Source organism: Anomaloglossus baeobatrachus, chromosome 3 (genome assembly GCF_048569485.1).
Source record: "Anomaloglossus baeobatrachus isolate aAnoBae1 chromosome 3, aAnoBae1.hap1, whole genome shotgun sequence".
NCBI classification, from domain to species: domain Eukaryota; kingdom Metazoa; phylum Chordata; class Amphibia; order Anura; family Aromobatidae; genus Anomaloglossus; species Anomaloglossus baeobatrachus.
This window is the reverse complement of record NC_134355.1, coordinates 78811345-78832181: the sequence shown is the minus strand read 5'-3', so window position 1 is coordinate 78832181 and position 20837 is coordinate 78811345. Positions and strand designations below refer to the sequence as shown.

Sequence of the window (20837 nt, the reverse complement as noted above, 5' to 3'; positions counted from 1 at the left end):
AAGTATCTGTCAGTTTTTACCTTTTCCAGACTTAATAGAATTTTCCCATCCAATCAACCCAATGCTGGAGAAATTGTGGAGAGACTGGAACGCTCATATTTTGGCATCTATTTACGCCTTTTTGGGGAGAGTTGTGCTATTCATTTCTAGGATCTCACATACCAGTTATAATCTCTCATCTCCAACAGATCATCTTCTTTTAAACATAGACTGTTGACCATGTGATTTATTGCTTTATTTTATTAATAGCTAAAACACTGATAGCTCAAAATGGAAATCACCCACCACTCCTTAGATCTGCTTTAATAAAATGTTCTTAGATTTATATTACGTAATGATTTTTACTACAAGAAATAAGGTTTTACTGAAATTCAATCAAGATGGATCCCTTGGTCATCCATTCCCCTCCCCAGATCTTTTGCTCATAAACTTGTATAATAATTATATTATTATATATATGGTCGGTTTAATTCATTTGAACCGAGTGTAAACATCTTGCGTTCAAAAAACGTTGTTGTTTTAATGGAATTTTTCCTTTTCTCTGACCCTCCAATATATACGGATGACTTTTTCTATGTACATGCATTTTAAAAAATAATTTTAATACATTTTTCAAGTTTTATATTTATTGGAATATGGATCAAAGTCTTCGATTTGTCACAAGCGTCCAACACCGAGCAATGATGTCATCTCCTGACTCTATACCGCCTCTACTTTGCAGATTGTTTTTTCTACTCTTTTATCAGCATAATAATTATATACTGTAGGTTCTTTATTTGCACATAATAAAGATAAAGATACATGCTCGGTTATTGCTCATCTCTTTACCTTAAGGGTACTTTACATGCTACGACATCGCTAGCGATCTCATTAGCGATGTGAAATTCTAGATTGCAAGTGCGATCTTTCGCGATCGCACATGCGTAAAATAACCTATGTGTGATCTCGAAAGATCGCACTTGCGATCTAAAATTTCACATCGCTAATGAGATCGCTAGCGATGTCGTAGCATGTAAAGTAGCCTTTACACTGTATATCAAGGCTTTTTCTCCGCGCTTCCATTTCCTTTTCCCAAAACCCCTCTCCCTGCTCCAAAGAATTTAGTCCCAATTACTCTTCATTCTTAGAAATACTCTCAGGATGCTCCACTAAATTGATTGGACCTTGGAGGGCAATTAAACAACTATTAAATTGTCATTATCGTGTCAACAAATTATGCAAAAAAATGATTATACAAAACTTTGTAACATATCTTATCAGCTATGTGTTTTGTTTTTTTCACTCATTGCATGAGCAGTTTCTTCTCCACACCCCTGATCCCAGAATGTATTGTTTAGCATCAAAAGCTGCTAAAAACTCATCTTGCTCAAGACAACAGCCATTTGAAAGATCAGATTGAAGCTTCCTATTGCACACCAAATAATAAGGGGACTCATACTTTCTGGGACTGTGAGACCCTTGCTCCCTTTTGGGAAGAGGTGAGAGAGCTGACCCATGGAGTTTTGGGGTATAGGATCCCATTGGACCCATTTAACTACGGTATCTTCTCAATGTCCCTCCACCCGGATTTGCAACAGATTCAGCCAGGTTGATCCGTCATATATAGACTTTGAGACTATTACACACTTTGCCATTCTGGAAACAGACTGGTCCCCCGACGCTCCAGGACCTGGAATTGAGGATCAGGGAAACAAGGAGGATGGAGAATCTTACAGCCTGCATTAATAATCAGTTGGATACATTTTTGCGTATATGGACTCCTTGGGACCTTTTTGTAGACGGACGATAAAGGAATATCGGCGTAAAAAGTCGTCATGCCTTAGAGCCTTGTTTGGATGTTTGAAGCACATCACATGTTTGTCATCCCCCCTTCATATCTCCCCCTGCCCTGTATATCCCTGTCTGATGTCATGTTAATACTTTGTCAAAGCACCATGATTATACAGTTTGAAGTTTGTATGAAAAAGTTCAATAAATAGTTTACAAAAAAAAAAAAATAGTAAGGTGAAGAAGACAGGAGCAAACCGAGGCGGCAGAGGTCAATCATGCTGCTACCTTTTAGAAAGAATTTTATCTCACCCCGGCACTGGGTTCACAGCTACACTGCTCAGTACTGCTATTTAGCACTCTGTATGCGCTGAAGATGAGCTAAACAAAAAGACAGGAGAGCAGGGATATTTTATATCTCTGTGTATTATGTGGGACAGCTAGTCTCTACCAACTCGCTCAGAGACAACTGAAAATAAGATTCACAGCTTGTTCAGGGAAAACTGTAGGATACAAGTGATATAATGGCCAGAAACAGTGTTAGTCCTCATGTATACACCTGAGAACTCATTTTGAACAGTCACTTGAAACGACAGGTACACTATTCTAGATCTATAGAAAACTTATAGCTCATTCAGATCAATGGCTATTTCTGGTGAGTTACCCAGCATTTGAGTCAGCCAAAACTGTATGAGTCCTCAATGGTGAGAGAGGAGTAAGCTGCTCACAATCTCATGTGAGAACAATTAAAGGTATACCCAACCTTCCCCCCAAATAACTAGTTGCTAGTGTCAGGGCGCACACACACATACACATACAGTAGATGGTCAAACAGTACTGCCAAAAGTAGCAGTGATCTTTGACACCGAGCAGATTCTCCTGGTCTATTGCAATCTGTAAAACACTGTTATCATCCCCTTACTTTCCATATACACAACTCAAAAGGAGATTAAAAGGGGGCTTAACACGCTGCGACATTGCTAGCGATGTCGCTCGTGAAAGCACCCGGCCCTGTCGTTTGTGCGTCACAGGCAAATCACTGCCCGTGGCGCACAATATCGCTAGGAGCCGTCACACATACTTCCCTTCCTAGCGACGTCACACGGCAGGCGTCCAATAGAAGCGGAGGGGCGGAGAGCAGCAGCATGGAAGTCACACCCACCTCGTTGCCGGAGGACGCAGGTACGGTGTTGGTTGTTCCTGGGCTGTTACACGTAGCGATGTGTGCTGCCTCAGGAATGATGAACAACCTGCGTCCTGCACGAGCAACGACATTTGGGAAATGGACGACGTGTCAACAATCAACGATTTGGTGAGTATTTTACATCGTTAGCGGTTACTCGTACGTGTCACACGCAACGACGTCGCTAACGAGGCCAGATGTGCGTCACGAATTACGTGACCCCAACGACATCTTGTTAGCGATGTCGTTGCGTGTAACAGGGCCTTAAGGCTCTGCTCACATCTGTCAAAAACATCATCAAATTTAACAAGAAAAATGGAACAGCATTCAGCTGCCATCAGACTAGTTAATGACACCACAGTATGGCCATAGGTCCACTCTCCTGATAGACAAAAAGGTACAAAAAATATTGCATAAAATACAAAAAAAAAAAGTGTCAGCTTACCATGTAATTGAAAAGTCTTACTTATTGGCTCGTTGCAGCTCAGTTCCTATTCTCTTAGAAACCTTACAGTGATTGACCGGCTGATGTGTAGGAGTCCAGTGAGTTCGTTAAGCATGCCTGTTAGCCAAAGGGCACAATACTTTGCTATTCTGGCCACGGGTCATCAAATTTCTGCTAACAGTGTGATGGGGAGGCTATGGGAATCTTGTATGGCTTGCATATTTCTAGTATTATGATATCAGACCTGCATATACCCAGTATTATCAGATCAGACCAGCATGTTCCCAGTATCAGATCAGACTTACTTTTAAATGGAAAATAAGTGTAGAGTCACCAAAGTTTATTGTACACCAAGTTTCAGGGTTTTTTTTTTCCTCCATTACAAGTTTATTCCCTCATCAGAAACCAAAAGGCAGGTTGAACGTCTATTTCTACATTACATTCATCCTACAATACCGTTTTATTCCCGAGACCACAAATAAATTAAACTTTCCAGATGAAACGCATTGATTTACCATAATGAAATCTATTGTTTTCATTTGAGTAGGGAGATGCTGACCACAGACATATGTTATAGGGTTGTCCTTGCTCTGAAAATCAATAGGATCAAATAATTACTTTGCCGGCGCTGAAACTAATTATAACATAAGTAATAATGATTTAGCAGCAATACGTCGGACATTTATCTAAAGGTCTTGCAATTACAAAGAATGCCAAATCCCTGACTGCAATAACGTTACCATAAAGAAAAGCTGAAGTTGTCCTTCGCTACTTGCCTTAAATTGCTCATGGGAAAACCTATTGGCACCCCTTGTCTGTTCCTACCTTGTCCTACTCCACACATCAGCTCCAGTGACCACTTAAATTCCCTATTTCTACAGCGCCATGATTTCTTTCTGCCCCCTTGAAAATGCTGGGCCCTTTTTGTGTTGTAGGCACATAAATAAAATTAGGTACGGTAATTTTTTTTCTTACATGAAGCTAATTTTAGCACTCTGGCCAGCATCCATTATTAGATAGTGTCACATGATAAACTGCATTGTCTTGTGTCCATGTATACGCAGCTTGTATTCGAAAGGGATACTTTTAATGTCTTGTGACTAATATGTATTGTCACACTACCGTCCTGTATTTGGAGCAGAAGACTCAAGCTATGCCCCGTGAGGAGTGGGTGAAAATTTAGTCAGCCCCTTCCCATTGCCTAACAGGTGGGATATCAACCGACCCCAAGCCAAATATGGAGCCGATCAATTGGAGATTAAAGGGATGGGTTGATACCCAAAATGCCCTTTCTATTTGGTCATTAGCTTTATTATAAAATACCTTAGACTTCTCCTTATCCAACAAATCCCCAAATGTTTTTTTTGTTTTTTTTTTTACTTCACTTCTTTTAACACTTTGTTTGAGAAGAGTCTCAAAAGGAATTATTTTCAGGAGGCTGGGACTGCACTCACCTCACTGCAGCGTCTATCACCCCTCCTGAAACAAGATGTCATCAGGGGTTGGTGTTGCAGTCACTTACCACAGCTTTTTTTCAGCACCGTTCTCTGAAGATGTCCTGAAGCTATGGCGCTGATAAAAGCTATGGGAGAGGTGAGTGCAGCGCTAGCATTCTGCTTCTGACCCCGCTGTCACAGCTTCTAACTATGGAACAACATGTCAAAGGGCAGTGATAGAAGCCAGTTAGGGATACCAGCATTGCCCCAAAGATTCTATCACTGCCCTCCAACACATTGTTATCGGGGGGTGTTGCTGGTGTCATTCATGGCTTTTATCAACACCCCCAGATGACTACGTGTTTCACAGTTGTGAAAAATGCAGCGAATGACACAGAAGCTAAGTGTCAACACTGCAGTCACACTTCCACCAGGTCCATGGATCCAGAACATCTTCAGAGGGCAGCGACGAAAGAAAGTGTAGTAGTTGACTTCAGCGCTGCCCTGATCCAGGAGTGGTGATTAATGCTGCAGGGAAGCGAGTGCAGCCACAGCCTCCTGATGACATTGTTTGAGACTCCTCTCAAATTAAACGTCCCAGGAATAGAAGAGGAAAGAAGGGAATTTTGTTTACTTACCGTAAATTCCTTTTCTTCTAGCTCCTATTGGGAGACCCAGCCAATTGACAATTGGGTGTATAGCTTCTGCCTCCGGAGGCCACACAAAGTATTACACTTTAAAAAGTGTAACCCCTCCCCTCTGCTATACACCCTCCCGTGCATCACGGGCTCATCAGTTTTGGTGCCAAAGCAGGAAGGAGGAAACTTATAAATTGGTCTAAGGTAAATTCAATCCGAAGGATGTTTGGAGAACTGAAACCATGAACCAAAAGAACAATTCAACATGAACAACATGTGTACACAAAAGAACAACAGCCCGAAGGGAACAGGGGCGGGTGCTGGGTCTCCCAATAGGAGCTAGAAGAAAAGGAATTTACGGTAAGTAAACAAAATTCCCTTCTTCTTTGTCGCTCCATTGGGAGACCCAGACAATTGGGATGTCCAAAAGCAATCCCTGGGTGGGTAAAAGAATACCTCGATAAAAAGAGCCGAAAAACGGCCCCCTCTTACAGGTGGGCAACTGCCGCCTGAAGGAGTCGCCTACCTAGGCTGGCATCTGCCGAATCATCGGCATGCACCTGATAGTGTTTCGTGAGAGTGTGCAGACTCGACCAGGTAGCCGCCTGACACACCTGCCGAGCCGTAGCCTGGTGTCGCAATGCCCAGGACACCGACGGCTCTGGTAGAATGGGCCTTCAGCCCTGCAGGAATCGGAAGCCTAAAAGAACGGTAGGCTTCAAGAATCGGTTCCTTGATCCACCGAGCCAAGGTTGACTTGAGAACCTGAAATCCCTTACTCTGGCCCGCGATAAGGACAAGAGCGCATCAGACCGGCGCAGGGGCGCCGTGCGAGAAATGTAGAGCCGGAGTGCTCTCACCAGATCTAATAAATGCAAATCCTTTTCACATTGGTGAACTGGATGCGTACCCAAAGAGGGTAAGACGATATCCTGATTGAGATGAAACGGGGATACCTTAGGGAGAAAGTCCGGGACCGGACGTAGAACCACCCTATCCTGGTGAAACACCAGGAAGGGGGCTTTGCATGACAGCGCTGCTAGCTGAGACACTCTTGCATTAGGCGCCTCAAGGGGTGACTGGGCCCGAAGGAGAGATTGCACCCCTGTCTGTAGTGAACGCTGACTATGCAGCGGAAGCTTCACTATCGCTGAGAGAGTATGAAACTCCATCCCGAGGCAAGTCAGTGAATGGGTCGGTGTCAGTTTTGACCTTGGAAATTTGATGATCCACCCGAACACCTGGAGAGTCTCCAGAGCAATGGTCAGGTTGTGTTGACATGCCACCCAGGAGGGTGTCTTGACTAGAAGATTGTCTAGGTAAGTGATCACCGAGTGGCCCTGAGAGTGTAGGACCGCCACCACTGCTGCCATGACCTTGGTGAAGACCCGTGGGGCTGTCGCCAGGCCGAATGGCAGTGCCACGAACTGAAGTGTTCGTCCCCGATGGCGAAACGCAGAAAGCGTTGAAGCTTGGGTGCGATCGGCACATGGAGATAAGCATCCTTGATGTCAATTGATGCTAGGAAGTCTCCTTGTGACATCGAAGCTTCAGAGTGTTCACCGCCTGAAAAAGTGCATCGGCTCGCTCGGGGGGCGGAGATGTTTTGAAGAAAAGAGTCGGAGGACGAGAGCAGAGCTCTATCCGGTGACCGTGAGACAGAATGTCTCTCACCCATCGGTCTTGGACATGTGGCCACCAGGCGTCGCAAAAGCGGGAGAGCCTGCCACCGACCGAGGACGCGGTCTTGGTGAGGCCGAAGTCATGTGGAAGCCGCCTTGTGACTTAGACCGCCATGCAGAAGAGTTCCTCTAGCCCTCCTCTGACCTGTTGGACGTGGAGGAACGGAACTTTGCTGAGGACCGAAATGACCGAAACCTTTGGACTGGGGCAAGGACGATACCTTTCCCTTGGACTGTCTAGGAACTTCATCCAATTGCTCGCCAAACAAACGGTCGCCAGAAAATGGCAAACCGGTTAAGAACTTCTTGGAAGCAGAGCCTGCCTTCCATTCACGTAGCCACATGGCCCTGCAGACTGCCACCGAATTGGTGGATGCTACCGCTGTACAGCTCGCAGAGTCCAGGAACGGCGTTCATGGCGTAGAACGAAAAAAAAAAAAAACCTACGCCTGAGAAGTGAAGGACACAACCTGCGGGGCAGAGGTATGTGCAACCGCAATAATCTCAGCCAGAGAAGCTGAGATAGCTTGGAGTGCCCTCACGGCTGCGAAGGCTGGAGCAAAAGATGCGACTATGGCTTCATAGATGGATTTCATCATAAGCTTTATTTGCCTGTCAGTGGCATTCGTGAGAGATGGCATCTGCCACTAATACTACGGATCTAGCCGCCAGCCTAGAGCTGGAGAATCCACCCTGTGACACTGAGCCCAACCCTTAACAACGTCAGGGGGGAAAAGGGTAACGCGTGTCAATAAGGCACTTAGTAAGCGCTTGTCCGTAAAGTTCTGTGCTTCTGGACGGCCCCTCTGGAGTTAGAGTGATCGAAACACGCACTCCTGATGAAGTCGGGGAAGGTTCCCAGCGGGCCCGCTTAGCCTATCAGAGGCCACGGTCCGTGACGGAGTTCTCACCATGGGATCTGGGTGTTACCCCAGGAGCCCCTTCTTGTACCGACCCAGAGGGACCCGGGAGCGATGAACTCACAGCTCACTGGCCCTGTGTTATCGGTCTGGACTGCAAGGCTTCCAGTATCTTAGCAGACCCTCTGTCCATAGACTGAGTCCTGGAATGTGAAAGCTACTCAGAGATTTGCTGATTCCAACATGCAAACTCTGTCCCTGTCATCTGTGCAGTGGAAACCGGCGGTACCACCTGGCCGAGGGTCCCACCAGTGCCCCTCCTTCAACACAAAGCATAAAACTGATGAGCCCGTGATGCACGGGAGGGTGTATAGCAGAGGGGAGGGGTTACACTTTTTAAAGTGTAATACTTTGTGTGGCCTCCGGAGGCAGAAGCTATACACCCAATTGTCAATTGGCTGGGTCTCCCAATGGAGCGACAAAGAAAAACACATTTATTGATTAAGATAGGGAGAAGTGTAAGGCATTTTAAAAAAGAAAGGTAATAACAAAAATGCTTAGGGTGTAAAGATCGAAATTAAGAAAGGACATTTTAGGTAACAGACCCTCTCTTTTTGTGCTCTACAGGATCTCTACAAGACTAACTGCGGCAAGTATGGGAGTCAGTGGCTAAATATAGTGATCATGAAGTTTTACTTGCGGCTTACATCATTCCTTCTTCAAAAGGAATAACTGAAGAACCTCTAGGGAAATACTTACACAATATCTGTGCATCCTGGCAGCACACAAATATTAACAGTATTGCTACCAAATATTCAGGGTGGGGGGGGAAACAGTTATACATCAATGTGAAGATTACAGGTGATTGGAATGAAATGTGTGACAAGAGTAAACAATGAGAAATCAGGATATTGTACAAATGTGTGTGTAATTTAGATGAAAAAGGTTACATCATCTCTATAATATAAATCAACTGAAGTGCAATAGCACCTCAGGAGGCAGTAATAACAATAAATGGCATGTATAATAGAACTTGTATATAAAACTCATATATAAAGAAATCAAACCATAGATGTCAACAAATTTATTGATGAAATGACACAGGGAAAAAGTAATGAATATGCGTAATGAAGATTGATGGGTGAGCGTGCTCGCACTGCTTGTAACTCGATCTAGCATTGGGATTTTCAAGTGTGACTCGAGTACAGAGTATGATGTAGTCAATGGGAAACTGGAGCATTTTGAAATCAGATGTTCGAAGCTCGATCGAGAAATGAGTTTTGGCAAGCATGCCCGCTCATCACTATTAATAGAATGGATTTAATACGTCGTACAAAAGCCTTTGTTGGTGATGACAGCATCAACAACCCTCCTTTTATGGAGAAACTAGCGGCCTGCATTGCTCAGGTGCGATTTTGGTGCATTCTTCCACACAAACACTCTTCACATCCTGAAGGCTATGTGGGCTCCTTCTATGAACACTGAGGTTTTATTCTTTCCATAAATTTTCTATTGGATTCAGGTCAGGTGATTGGTTAGGCCATTTTAGCAGCAATTTTTCATTTCTCTAAACCAACTTAGGCTTTGTGCGCACTAGAAATGTGAAGTTTCTCAAGAAAATTTCTTGAGAAACTTCTGGGAGTGAAAGATTTCCGGACCTCTGGAAAAAATCCGCACCAAATCCGCGTGCGGATTTGCCGTAAATTTGCCGCGATTTTCCCGCGGGTGGTTCCCTGCGGATTTTGCAGGCTGTACTGCCGAAATCCGCAGGGTACCTGCGGAAAAGAACTGACAAGCTCATTTTCTCAAGAAATTTTCTCGAGAAATTCTTCTCAAGGAAATTTCTTGAGAAAAATCCGCACAGTGCGCACAGCTATTTTTTTTCTCATAGAATTTGCTGGGAAATGTCTGCACAAAGATTGCAGACATTTCTCAAGAAATTTCCGCGGCAAATCCGCGGGTAAATCCGCGGGTAAAACGCACTAGTGCGCACAGAGCCTTAAAGTTTCCTAGGCTGTGTGTCTGGGATCATTGTCTTCCTGAAATGTCCACTCATTCTTCATCATCCTGGTTTTGGCAGCAGACTTTTATTAAGAATGTCTCAGTACATTTGCCCATTCATCGTTCCTTCAATTATATGAAGTTAGGCAGTGCCTTCAATAATTAGTTCAGTTATTCCAAATATATACATTTTTATTAGAATGTAAGAAAATATACCACTAACGTGCAAATAGGTACAGGTAAAATGACCAAACCGGTCGCTTGCATATAGAAAAAAAGACACCCATGTACAATAAACATATACACTTGTCCAAAGAGAGGGTTCATATCAAAGGGATAAAGTAGCAGCCCAAACTTATCTTTGGGACCACAAACAATGGTTCAGGCAGCGCCACATAGTATGGAGGGAAGATTTCAGTCCATATACATCCAAAGAGAAATGTAGAGGTGCTCTCCAAATAATCCCTTATTATTGATGATAGTGAGCCGTCAACTTCATTGTTAAAGAGATTATCTCCACCCCAACGCATTTTCCCATACAAAAAACGTATGGTTCATCAGGAGGCCATAGAGATATTGTAACGGATATGCAGGTCCATGGCGTCATCAGCAGGGATCCATAGCAGACAGACAATGCTGTAGCAAATTACCTATATAACGCCTCTCATAATTCTGAAATGGATTCCAGTATATTAAATAACAACCTATAAGGGATTCAGGAATCATACACTATAATATTGAAGCATTAAATTTTTATTTATATAAAGTGCTCGTGCAAAAAATACATAAAAATTTCATCATACATAGGAGGTTGGAGTGGGTGCAATTTGCGGTGCTGCTGAGGACACATATCTTTTACTAATGGCAACAGGTAATTTGACTGACTTGTAGGGCTAATAGATAGGTGGGGGCAGTGCTATAGGCACATGTTCACTATTCCAATTCCTCATACTATGTGAATCATGGTGCCCCTCAGCCAATCTACATAGTGGTTGATGATATGCCTATATCTTTATATCTTTATAACTTCAGAATTATGTCATTAGCACTATATCTATGTAAACCATATCCCTTCTGGTCCGCCCCTGTGAACATATGATGTACATATATGTCCATTTATAATCAATACTGGCCGTTACCATACGGGCAGATGCAGCTACTGTAATATTGTGCCACTCCTTATAAGTGCGGCTTGACATCCCTCCCCATATTCCAAAAATGTTATCCTATGTATGATGAAATTTTTATGTATTTTTTGCACGAGCACTTTATATAAATAAAAATTTAATGCTTCAATATTATAGTGTATGATTTCTGAATCCCTTATAGGTTGTTAGACAATGCTGTAGGTTTGCTGCCACAGTCCAGAGTGAGGCGTCATCAACATGACGCCTCACTCTGGACTGTGGCAGCAAACCTACAGCATTGTCTGTCTGCTATGGATCCCTGCTGATGACACCATGGACCTGCATATCCGTTACAATATCTCTATGGCCTCCTGATGAACCATATGTTTTTTGTATGGGAAAATGCGTTGGGGTGGAGATAATCTCTTTAACAATGAAGTTGACGGCTCACTATCATCAATAATAAGGGATTATTTGGAGAGCACCTCTACATTTCTCTTTGGATGTATATGGACTTAAATCTTCCCTCCATACTATGTGGCGCTGCCTGAACCATTGTTTGTGGTCCCAAAGATAAGTTTGGGCTCCTACTTTATCCCTTTGATGTGAACCCTCTCTTTGGACAAGTGTATATGTTTATTGTACATGGGTGTCTTTTTTTCTATATGCAAGCGACCGGTTTGGTCATTTTACCTGTACCTATTTGCACGTTAGTGGTATATTTTCTTACATTCTAATAAAAATTTATATATTTGGAATAACTGAACTAATTATTGATTGATAATATTCCTGGGACCTTGGGCCCAATTACTTTACTAGGCAGTGCCTTCAACCTGAAAAACAGTCCAATGCCATGATGTTTCCACCTCTAAACTTCACTATTGGTATGGTGTTTTGGGGTGATATGCCTTTTGGCCTCCAAACATGATTTGTATTATGGCATCCAAGCAGTTCAATTTTTGTCTCATCTGACCAGACAATTTTCTCCCAGTATTTCCCAGGCTTATCTAAATGTTGTTGAGCAAACTTTAACCCCTTCACCCCTGGGCGATTTTTCGTTTGTTTGGGTTTTTTTCTTTTTATTACTTTTTTCCTCCTCTTCTTCCAAAACCCATAACCATTTTATATTTCCATTTACATAGCAGGATGTTGGCTAGTTTTTTTGTGGGAAAGTTGTACTTTTGAATGACATGTATTTTATTAAGTAACGCCCTTAAAAAAAATTCCAAGTGTGATTAAACTGCAAAAAAAAAAAAAAAAAAAAAAAAAGTACATATGAACAATTCCTTTTTGTTATTTTATTTACCCTGTTCATTAAATGGTAAACCAGTCCTGGCATTAGGATTCTGCAGATTAGTTCTAGTACGTGGATACCAAACACATAGGTTATTGTTAGCTTGTGTGGACAATTTCGGAGACCCCATTATTTGTAATTTGAAGCGGTGTGATGGCTTACTTATTGTGCCCTTTAGCTGCAGTTTATTCTAATACCATTTTTGGATAAATAGAATGTTTTGATCGCCTCTTATTCCAATGTTGCGGTTACGCCAAAAATGTATTCTGGCATCTGGACTTTATTTCTCTTTATACAGTTTACTGATCGGATTAATTTATTTTATATTTGGATAGATCTGACATTTTTTAAGTCAGCGATATAAAATATATGGATTTTTTTTTAATTATTTTATTTTTAATGGGGCAAAAGGGGTGTGATTTGAACTTTGCTGGTGAGTGTTAAATGCAACTCTTGGCTTTTCAACTACTCTACTGATAATTATTATCCCCTTTTAGTCTGAAATCTTGTGGTAAGAACCTGGTCGTGGCCAGTTCATGGTGACATGCTGTTCTTTCCACTTCTGAATTATGTCCGAAACAGTGCTCACTGGAAACTTCTGTAGTTTAGAAACTCTTCTGCAACCAATGCCATAAGTATGTTTTACAACAATAAGGTTGTGAAGGTCTTGAGACAGCTCCCTGTTTTTATCCATCATGAGATGTTTCTTGTGTGGCACCTCGGTAATGAGATACCTTTTTAGGCAATCAGTTGAACCAGTTATTCTTCAGTAAGTAGCAGGATTGCTTTCTAATTATTGATAGACTCCGGCTGGTGTAATGACTTTCCATGGCTTTTTGCACCTTTCTTTCTTCTTGTATTCAATACTTTTTCCACATGTCACTTCTAAATATTACAAATCACTAAAGGTATGGACATCTGCAGTTTGATTTCTCTGCCTCAGTGGATTGGATGGGTTGTTACCCACACAATTATATGCATACACATATACACACAATTTTCTCCCAACCCACATAAATGTAAAAAATACATTACACATACTCTACAATGGTGCCATTGAAAAAAGAAAACAATACAACTTTATTCCCCAAAAACAAAAGCCCTCTTAATTGTGATTTAATGTAAAAAATAAAGTAATAGATTCTAAAAACGCAGTGGTATTGCTGTGTCTGAGCAGAGCTAGATGGAACAGATGCAGTTATTCCTTTCAGCTCTTATATAAACCTCTCGCTGAACCCCCTCCCCCACTAAAAGTTTAGATGTTCTCATAGAGAACATTAAAAAACGAAATAAATAAATAAATCAAGTTTCACTTACTTCAGTTTCCTTCCTAAGCTAAACATAGGCTTAAAGGAATCCAACACCCAGAACCACGAGAGGGTTATCTAGAACTCCTGCCCAACTGGCCCAGCATTTACCAGCATACATAACAGATCTTTAGAAAAAGTATTTTTAAAGATCATTTATGTTATACAAATGAGGGCTGCCACAAGTTGTAGGGGCGTTAGTTCCCTGGCTAGTCTGCCCACTTAGTTTGTTATCACAGCCCCTGTGGGTGTGCCATTGTGCTTTACAATGCCCAGCGTTATGGCAACGTATTAGGCTATGTGCCCACGCTGCGGAAAATTTGCGGAATCTGCCGCGATTTTTTCACGGAAATTCCACAGATTTTTCGAAAATCCGCAGTACAGCGAGTCCCCAGCCATTTCTATGGCAATTGGGGAGTGCTGTGACCATGATGCGTTTTTTTCCGCAGTGGAAATAATGCGGATTTCCCTGCGGAAAAATTTGCAGCATGTGAATTATTCCTGCGGATTTCTCCGCAGGGTCCCATACTTACCTGCCTTGATAGCAGACACCGGAGTCACTTCCTCCGATGCAGGGGAGCGCAGCAGAGCCAGGAGCAGGAGGTGGGCAGGGCCTGCACGCTTTCTACCCGTTAGCATTGAGCTCCGTTGACGCCGAGTGTATGCACCCTGGCTTCAAAGACGCTCACTGCCCATAAATCGGAAATAGTCCATACTTCCGGTCATGCGCACTACCAGAAGTCGGGTCTAAGTGTCCCGGCTTAAGAGAGGAGTAGTGCCCATGATTGTAAGTGCGGACGATTTCAGATCATGGGCAGTGAGACTATTTGACGCCAGGGTGCATACACCCAGTGTCAAAGGAGCTCAATGCTAACGGGTTCAAAGCAGTGGCCATGCATGGTGTTTTATCTCGTTACCATGATGCTGGGCATTGTGTAGCATGTTAGCTCATCCACAGGGGTGTTCTAACATGGTAAGTGGGCAGACTAACCAGGGAACTAATGCCCCTGCAACTAGTCACAGCCTTCATTACCATAACAAACAATCTTTAGAAATACTTTTTGTAAAGATCTCTTTATGTATGTTGATAAGTACTGGGAGTGTTAGATAGGGATTCTAGATATGCACCCAGAACTACTTGTGGCTCTGGGTGCACTTGGGACCTCACAGGTTCCTTTTAATTCTCATCATGTGGTGAAAAAAGAATTTTCTTGAAATTACCTGTAGCACTGCTCGCCATACATGCAGGGAACTCTCTTTTTTGGTGACTGTTGGGTGTTTTGGGTTGACGTTGGGCTAAGGCTAATATCATTAGTGACTGAAGGCTTCTGGTTTGAAGTAGACGGACTCCCCGATGGACTATTGTTGTCAGGTGGTGGAATGGAGAGTTTTGGAGTGTAGTCACCATGCTCCACTTCCATCTCCTCTTCTTCATTGTCCTCCACATGACCCTTCTGTAAGCGGACAGGTGTGGCTGCTGTTCTTGTGAAACTATTCGATGTTGTTGGAAGACAGACCTTTAAAAAAAATAAATAAAAAAAAATACTAAAATCAATTATACAGCTCTATGTAATAAATCTGAAAAGTGTAAAGGACCCTTGGTCTGATCTCACAGAAATACTGTAGGACAATTTGTTAAAGATGTTAAAGGAATTTTTCAGCATTGAAACCTCCCCTCCCTCAGCTGCAGTTTGTTTTTTAAAATAAAAATGGGTATAGATTTTTGGTGTGCAGTCAGCTAGTTTTGAAAGGTGCTAGTGAGGGGACTGTGGTCCGGAAACCATATACTAGAAAAAACACTGCACACTTTATTTTTTATTTTTTTTTTAGAAAAATGGGTATGAGAAAAAGTTTTGCTTTGCAAAATTAAGTGAGTTTTACTTCGTAAGGCGACAAAAAAAATATATATATTTGAGGTGTGACGTTACGGCCACTTGTGGCCTTTCTCAAACACAGTCGCTCCACAAAAGAGTCTTTTTCAGTATGGACAGAAAAGTAAAGAGAGAATGGAGTCCCACCAAGTAGGTAGTGTATAGAAATGCTGATAATGTAGTCTGCTGATATTACTATAACAATCGGCAATGTTCTCAATATTGGAGTGGTGATTCCTGCTGGAAAATATCTGCAAGTGCCGTTTTTGGTATCGCGGTGGGTCTGTAGGCTTCAGGGTACCATGACTATAAGGAGTTAATATTTGTCCTGTATGGGAAGATCGTTTGTTTCTATCTGTATTTTGCAGGATGTTATGGTTATAAAGAGTTAATATTGGTTCTATTAAGGTGGCTTTACACACTGCAACATCGCAAACGACATCGCTGTAACGTCACCGGTTTTGTGACGTAATAGCGACCTCCCCAGCGACATTGCAGTGTGTGAAACACATCAGCGACCCGGCCCCTGCTGTGAAGTTGCTGAACGCTACAAATCGTTCAGGACCATTCTTTGGTCCTTTGTTTCCCGCTGTGCAGCACGATCGCTAGAAAGTCTCACTGTGTAAAGGGGACTTAAAACACTGGAAACGAGTGATGTGTCACAATATCTGTCAATTACTATTCTCTGTCAGTCGGACTCTCCCTCTCGGTCTCTATTCTCTCTCTGTCGGTCCGTCACTATCTCTGTCCCTCTCTCACAGTCTGTCGGTCATCTTCCCCTCCTCTCTCATACTCACCGATCCCCGGCGCGGCGCTGCACGGCATTCACACTGCTGCGGCGGCTTTTACTATTTTGAAAAAGCCAGCCGCTGATTAAACAATTTAGTATTCCCTACTTTCCCCGCCCACAGGCGCCTATGATTGGTTGCAGTGAGACACGCCCCCACGCTGAGTGACAGGTGTCTCCTGCACCCAATCACAGCAGCCGGTGGGCGTGTCTATACTGTGCAGGGAAATAAATAATTAAATAATTTAAAAAAATGGCGAGCGGTCCCCCCCCATTTTAATACCAGCCAGATAAAGCCATACGACTGAAAGCTGGTATTCTCAGGATGGGGAGCTCCACGTTATGGGGAGCCCCCCAGCCTAACAATATCAGTCAGCAGCCGCCCAGAATTGCCGCATACATTATATGCGACAGTTCTGGGACTGTACCCGGATCTTCCCGATTTGCCCTGGTGCGTTGGCAAATCGGGGTAATAAGGAGTTATTGGCAGCCCATAGCTGACAATAAGTCCTAGATTAATCACGTCAGGCGTCTCCCCGAGATACCTTCCATGATTAATCTGTAAATTACAGTAAATAAAGACACACAACCGAAAAATCCTTTATTAGAAATAAAAAACACAAACACATTCCCTCATCACCAATTTAATAAGCCCCAAAAAGCCCTCCATGTCCGGCGTAATCCACGGACCTCCAGCGTCGCTTCCAGCTCAGCTGCATGCAGGTGACAGGAGCAGCAGAAGACACCGCCGCTCCTGTCACCTCCACGCAGCTAATGAAGACAGCCGCGCGATCGGCTGAGCTGTCACTGAGGTTACCCGCTGTCACTGGATCCAGCGGTGGATGCGGGTAACCTCAGTGACAGCTCAGCTGATCGCGCTACTCACCGTCGCTCCGGTCAGCTCCACGCAGCAACTGAGGTGAGTAGCGCGATCAGCTGAGCTGTCACTGAGGTTACCCGCGGCCACCGCTGGATCCAGTGACAGCGGGTAACCTCAGTGACAGCTCAGCCGATCGCGCGGCTGTCTTCATTAGCTGCGTGGAGGTGACAGGAGCGGCGGTGTCTTCTGCTGCTCCTGTCACCTGCATGCAGCTGAGCTGGAAGCGACGCTGGAGGTCCGTGGATTACGCCGGACATGGAGGACTTTTTGGGGCTGATTAAATTGGTGATGAGGGAATTTGTTTGTGTTTTTTATTTCTAATAAATGATTTTTTCAGTTGTGTGTGTGTTTATTTACTGTAATTTACAGATTAATCATGGAAGGTTTCTCGTGGAGACGCCTGACATGATTAATCTAGGACTTATTGTCAGCTATGGGCTGCCAATAACTCCTTATTACCCCAATTTGCCAACGCACCAGGGCAAATCGGGAAGAGCTGGGTACAGTCCCAGAACAGTCGCATCTAATGTATGCGGCAATTCTGGGCGGCTGCTGACTGATATTGTTAGGCTGGGGGGCTCCCCATAACGTGGGGCTCCCCATCCTGAGAATACCAGCCTTCAGCCGTATGGCTTTATCTGGCTGGTATTAAAATGGGGGGACTGCACGCAGTTTTTTTTAATTATTTATTTATTTCCCTGCACAGTATAGACCCGCCCACCGGCTGCTGTGATTGGGTGCAGTGAGACACCTGTCACTCAGCGTGGGGGTGTGTCTCACTGCAACCAATCATAGGCGCCTGTGGGCGAGGAAAGTAGGGAATACGAAATTGTTTAATGGGCGGCCGGCTTTTTCAAAATAGTAAAAGCCCCCGCAGCAGTGTGAATGCCGTGCAGCGCCGCGCCGGGGATCGGGGAACGGTGAGTATGAAAGAGGAGGGGAAAATGACCGACAGACTGTGAGAGAGGGACAGAGATGGTGACGGACCGACAGAGAGAGAATAGAGACCGAGAGGGAGAGACCGACTGACAGAGAATAGTGATTGACAGATATTGTGACACATCACTCGTTTCCAGTGTTTGACTAGCTAGGTCGCTCTGCAGGTCCGGATCGCTGTTGCGTCGTTGGCCAGGTTTGCCTGTTTGACAGCTCACCAGAGACTTTGTAGCGATCCCGGTCAGGTTGGGATCGCTGAAAGTCTCAGTGTGTAAAGGGGCCTTGGCAAGCAGGTTATCTCCCATCTGTTAGTTCCAAGATATTATGGCTGTGAAGGGTTAATTTAGGTTTGTACAGCTGAGCAGAGTGTCTCCATCTGAATGGTAGTCACATGGGATTAGCAAATATTGGTGGAGTAGGGTATCTCCATCTGTATGCCACCTTCCCAGGGTCCAGCACTGAGTAACAAACGCTGCTCTTGGTGTCCACTATTGGCTGCAGTGCTGACAACACATCGTTGGCAAAAATGTGACAAGTAATTTATAAATAAAAAAAAAAAAAAAAAAAAGAAGGGGGAAAATGTAGCCACGCATGATGCATTTCTCACCTATAACTCTATTGACAATACTGCAAAAATAAAAATGTCAAAAAGGTATACGAATTTTTAAAAGATCAGATGAGATGGCCCATATATAAGTGCGACTCAATAAAATAGATCAAAAAGTTAATTTCAGTAATTCAATATAAATAGGGAAACATTATATAGAATCACTACACACAGAGTGATCTATTTCTATATATTATATAAAGTCATTACACACAGAGTGATCTATTTCACGTGTTTATTTCTGTTAATGTTGATGATTATGGCTTACAGCCAATGAAAACCCAAAAGTCATTATCTCAGAAAATTAGAATATTATATAAAACAAACTGAAAAAATGATTTTAAGCTCAGAAATGTTGGCGCCTCCTGAAAAGTGTGTACAGTAAATGCATCAATACTTGGTCGGGGTTCCTTTTGCATGAATTACTGCATCAATGCGGCGTGGCATGGAGGCGATCAGCCTGTGGCACTGCTGAGGTGTTATGGAAGCCCAGGTTGCTTTGATAGCAGCCTTCAGCTCGTCTACATTGTTGGGTCCAGGCTGTGGAGTCTGTAAACCAAACCTTCGACAGACTCCGACTCCTCAATTTCTCTTGCTCCGACTCCAACTCCTACATATATTGGTTATAGTTAGGTGAAAAATTTATTGTAATACATGAACATGTGTATGTGAACACAAACTGTAATAAATTGTAAATATGTAATACACTATGTAATATACAGCAGATTACATATATATCGTGTGTGTGTGTATATATATATATATATATATATATATATATATATATATATATATAATTATAAATATGTAATACAATATGTAATTTATTAGTTTGTGTTCTAAAGTTGTATCCAATAAATATATTTTATGTTCTATCCAAATATCTTGATTATTGCATCATAAAAATAATTAAAATGTCTAATGTTCACATTGTACTACAATACATTTTTCACTTAAATATAAGCATTATACTAAATGTTATTACTTAGTAAAATATTCAGCACATTCTGCATTGCACTCCTGTCCCCAATTTATTATATATTTTAGGAGTCGGAGTCGGTGCATTTTATACCGACTCAGACTCCGACTCCACCAAAATGAGCTCAGACTCCACTCTGGTGTCTCTCATTTTCCTCTTGACAATACTACATAGATTCTCTATGGGGTTTAGGTCAGGAGAGTTTGCTGGCCAATCAAGCACAGTGATACTGTGGTTATTAAACCAGGTATTGGTACTTTTGGCAGTGTGGACAGGTGCCAAGTTCTGCTGGAAAATGAAATTTTCATCTCCAACAAGCTTGTCAGCAGAGAGAAGCATGAAGTGTTCTAAAATTTCCTGGTAGACGGCTGCGCTGACTTTAGTCTTGATAAAACACAGTGGACCTACACCAGTAGATGACATGGCTCCCCAAACCATCACTGATTGTGGAAACTTTACACTAGACCTCAAGCAGCTTGGATTGTGGCCTCTACACTCTTCCTCCAGACTCTGGGACCTTGATTTTCAAATGAAAAGAAAACTTACTTTCATCAGAAAACAACACCTTGGACACTGAGCAACAGTCCAGTTATTTTTCTCCTTGTCCCAGGTAAGATGCTTCTGCCATTATCTATTGATCATCAATGGCTTGACACAAGGAATGTGACACTTGTAGCCCATGTCCTGGATACATCTGTGTATAGTGGCTCTTGGAGCACTGACTCCAGCAGTGTCCACTCCTTGCGAATCTCCCCCAAATTTTTCAATGGCCTTTTCTTAACAATCCTATCAATGCTGCGGTTATCCCGGTTGCTTGTGCACCTTTATCTACAACACTTTTTCTTACACTCAACTTTCCATTAATATGCTAGGATACAGCACTCTGAACAGACAGCTTCTATAGCAATGACCTATTGAGGCTTGCCCTCCTTGTGGAGTGTGTCAATGACTGCCATTGACCTGCTCCCTCACAGCGGTCACCTGCCCAATGAGCGTTCTTATCACAGGCTTTCATTCCAGGAGTTTGTCTCCTCTTT

At 43.0% G+C, this 20837-nt stretch overlaps 1 protein-coding gene across 1 annotated transcript in view; it reads right to left on the bottom strand.

Annotated features, from left to right (window-relative positions):
- Window positions 1-20837, bottom strand: part of APLF (aprataxin and PNKP like factor) — a 292482-nt gene that overhangs the window by 86289 nt on the left and 185356 nt on the right. The window contains exon 7 of the mRNA XM_075339273.1: window positions 14962-15257. Within this exon, the coding sequence (XP_075195388.1) occupies window positions 14962-15257 (296 nt within the window). The remainder of the gene's footprint in view (window positions 1-14961; window positions 15258-20837) is intronic.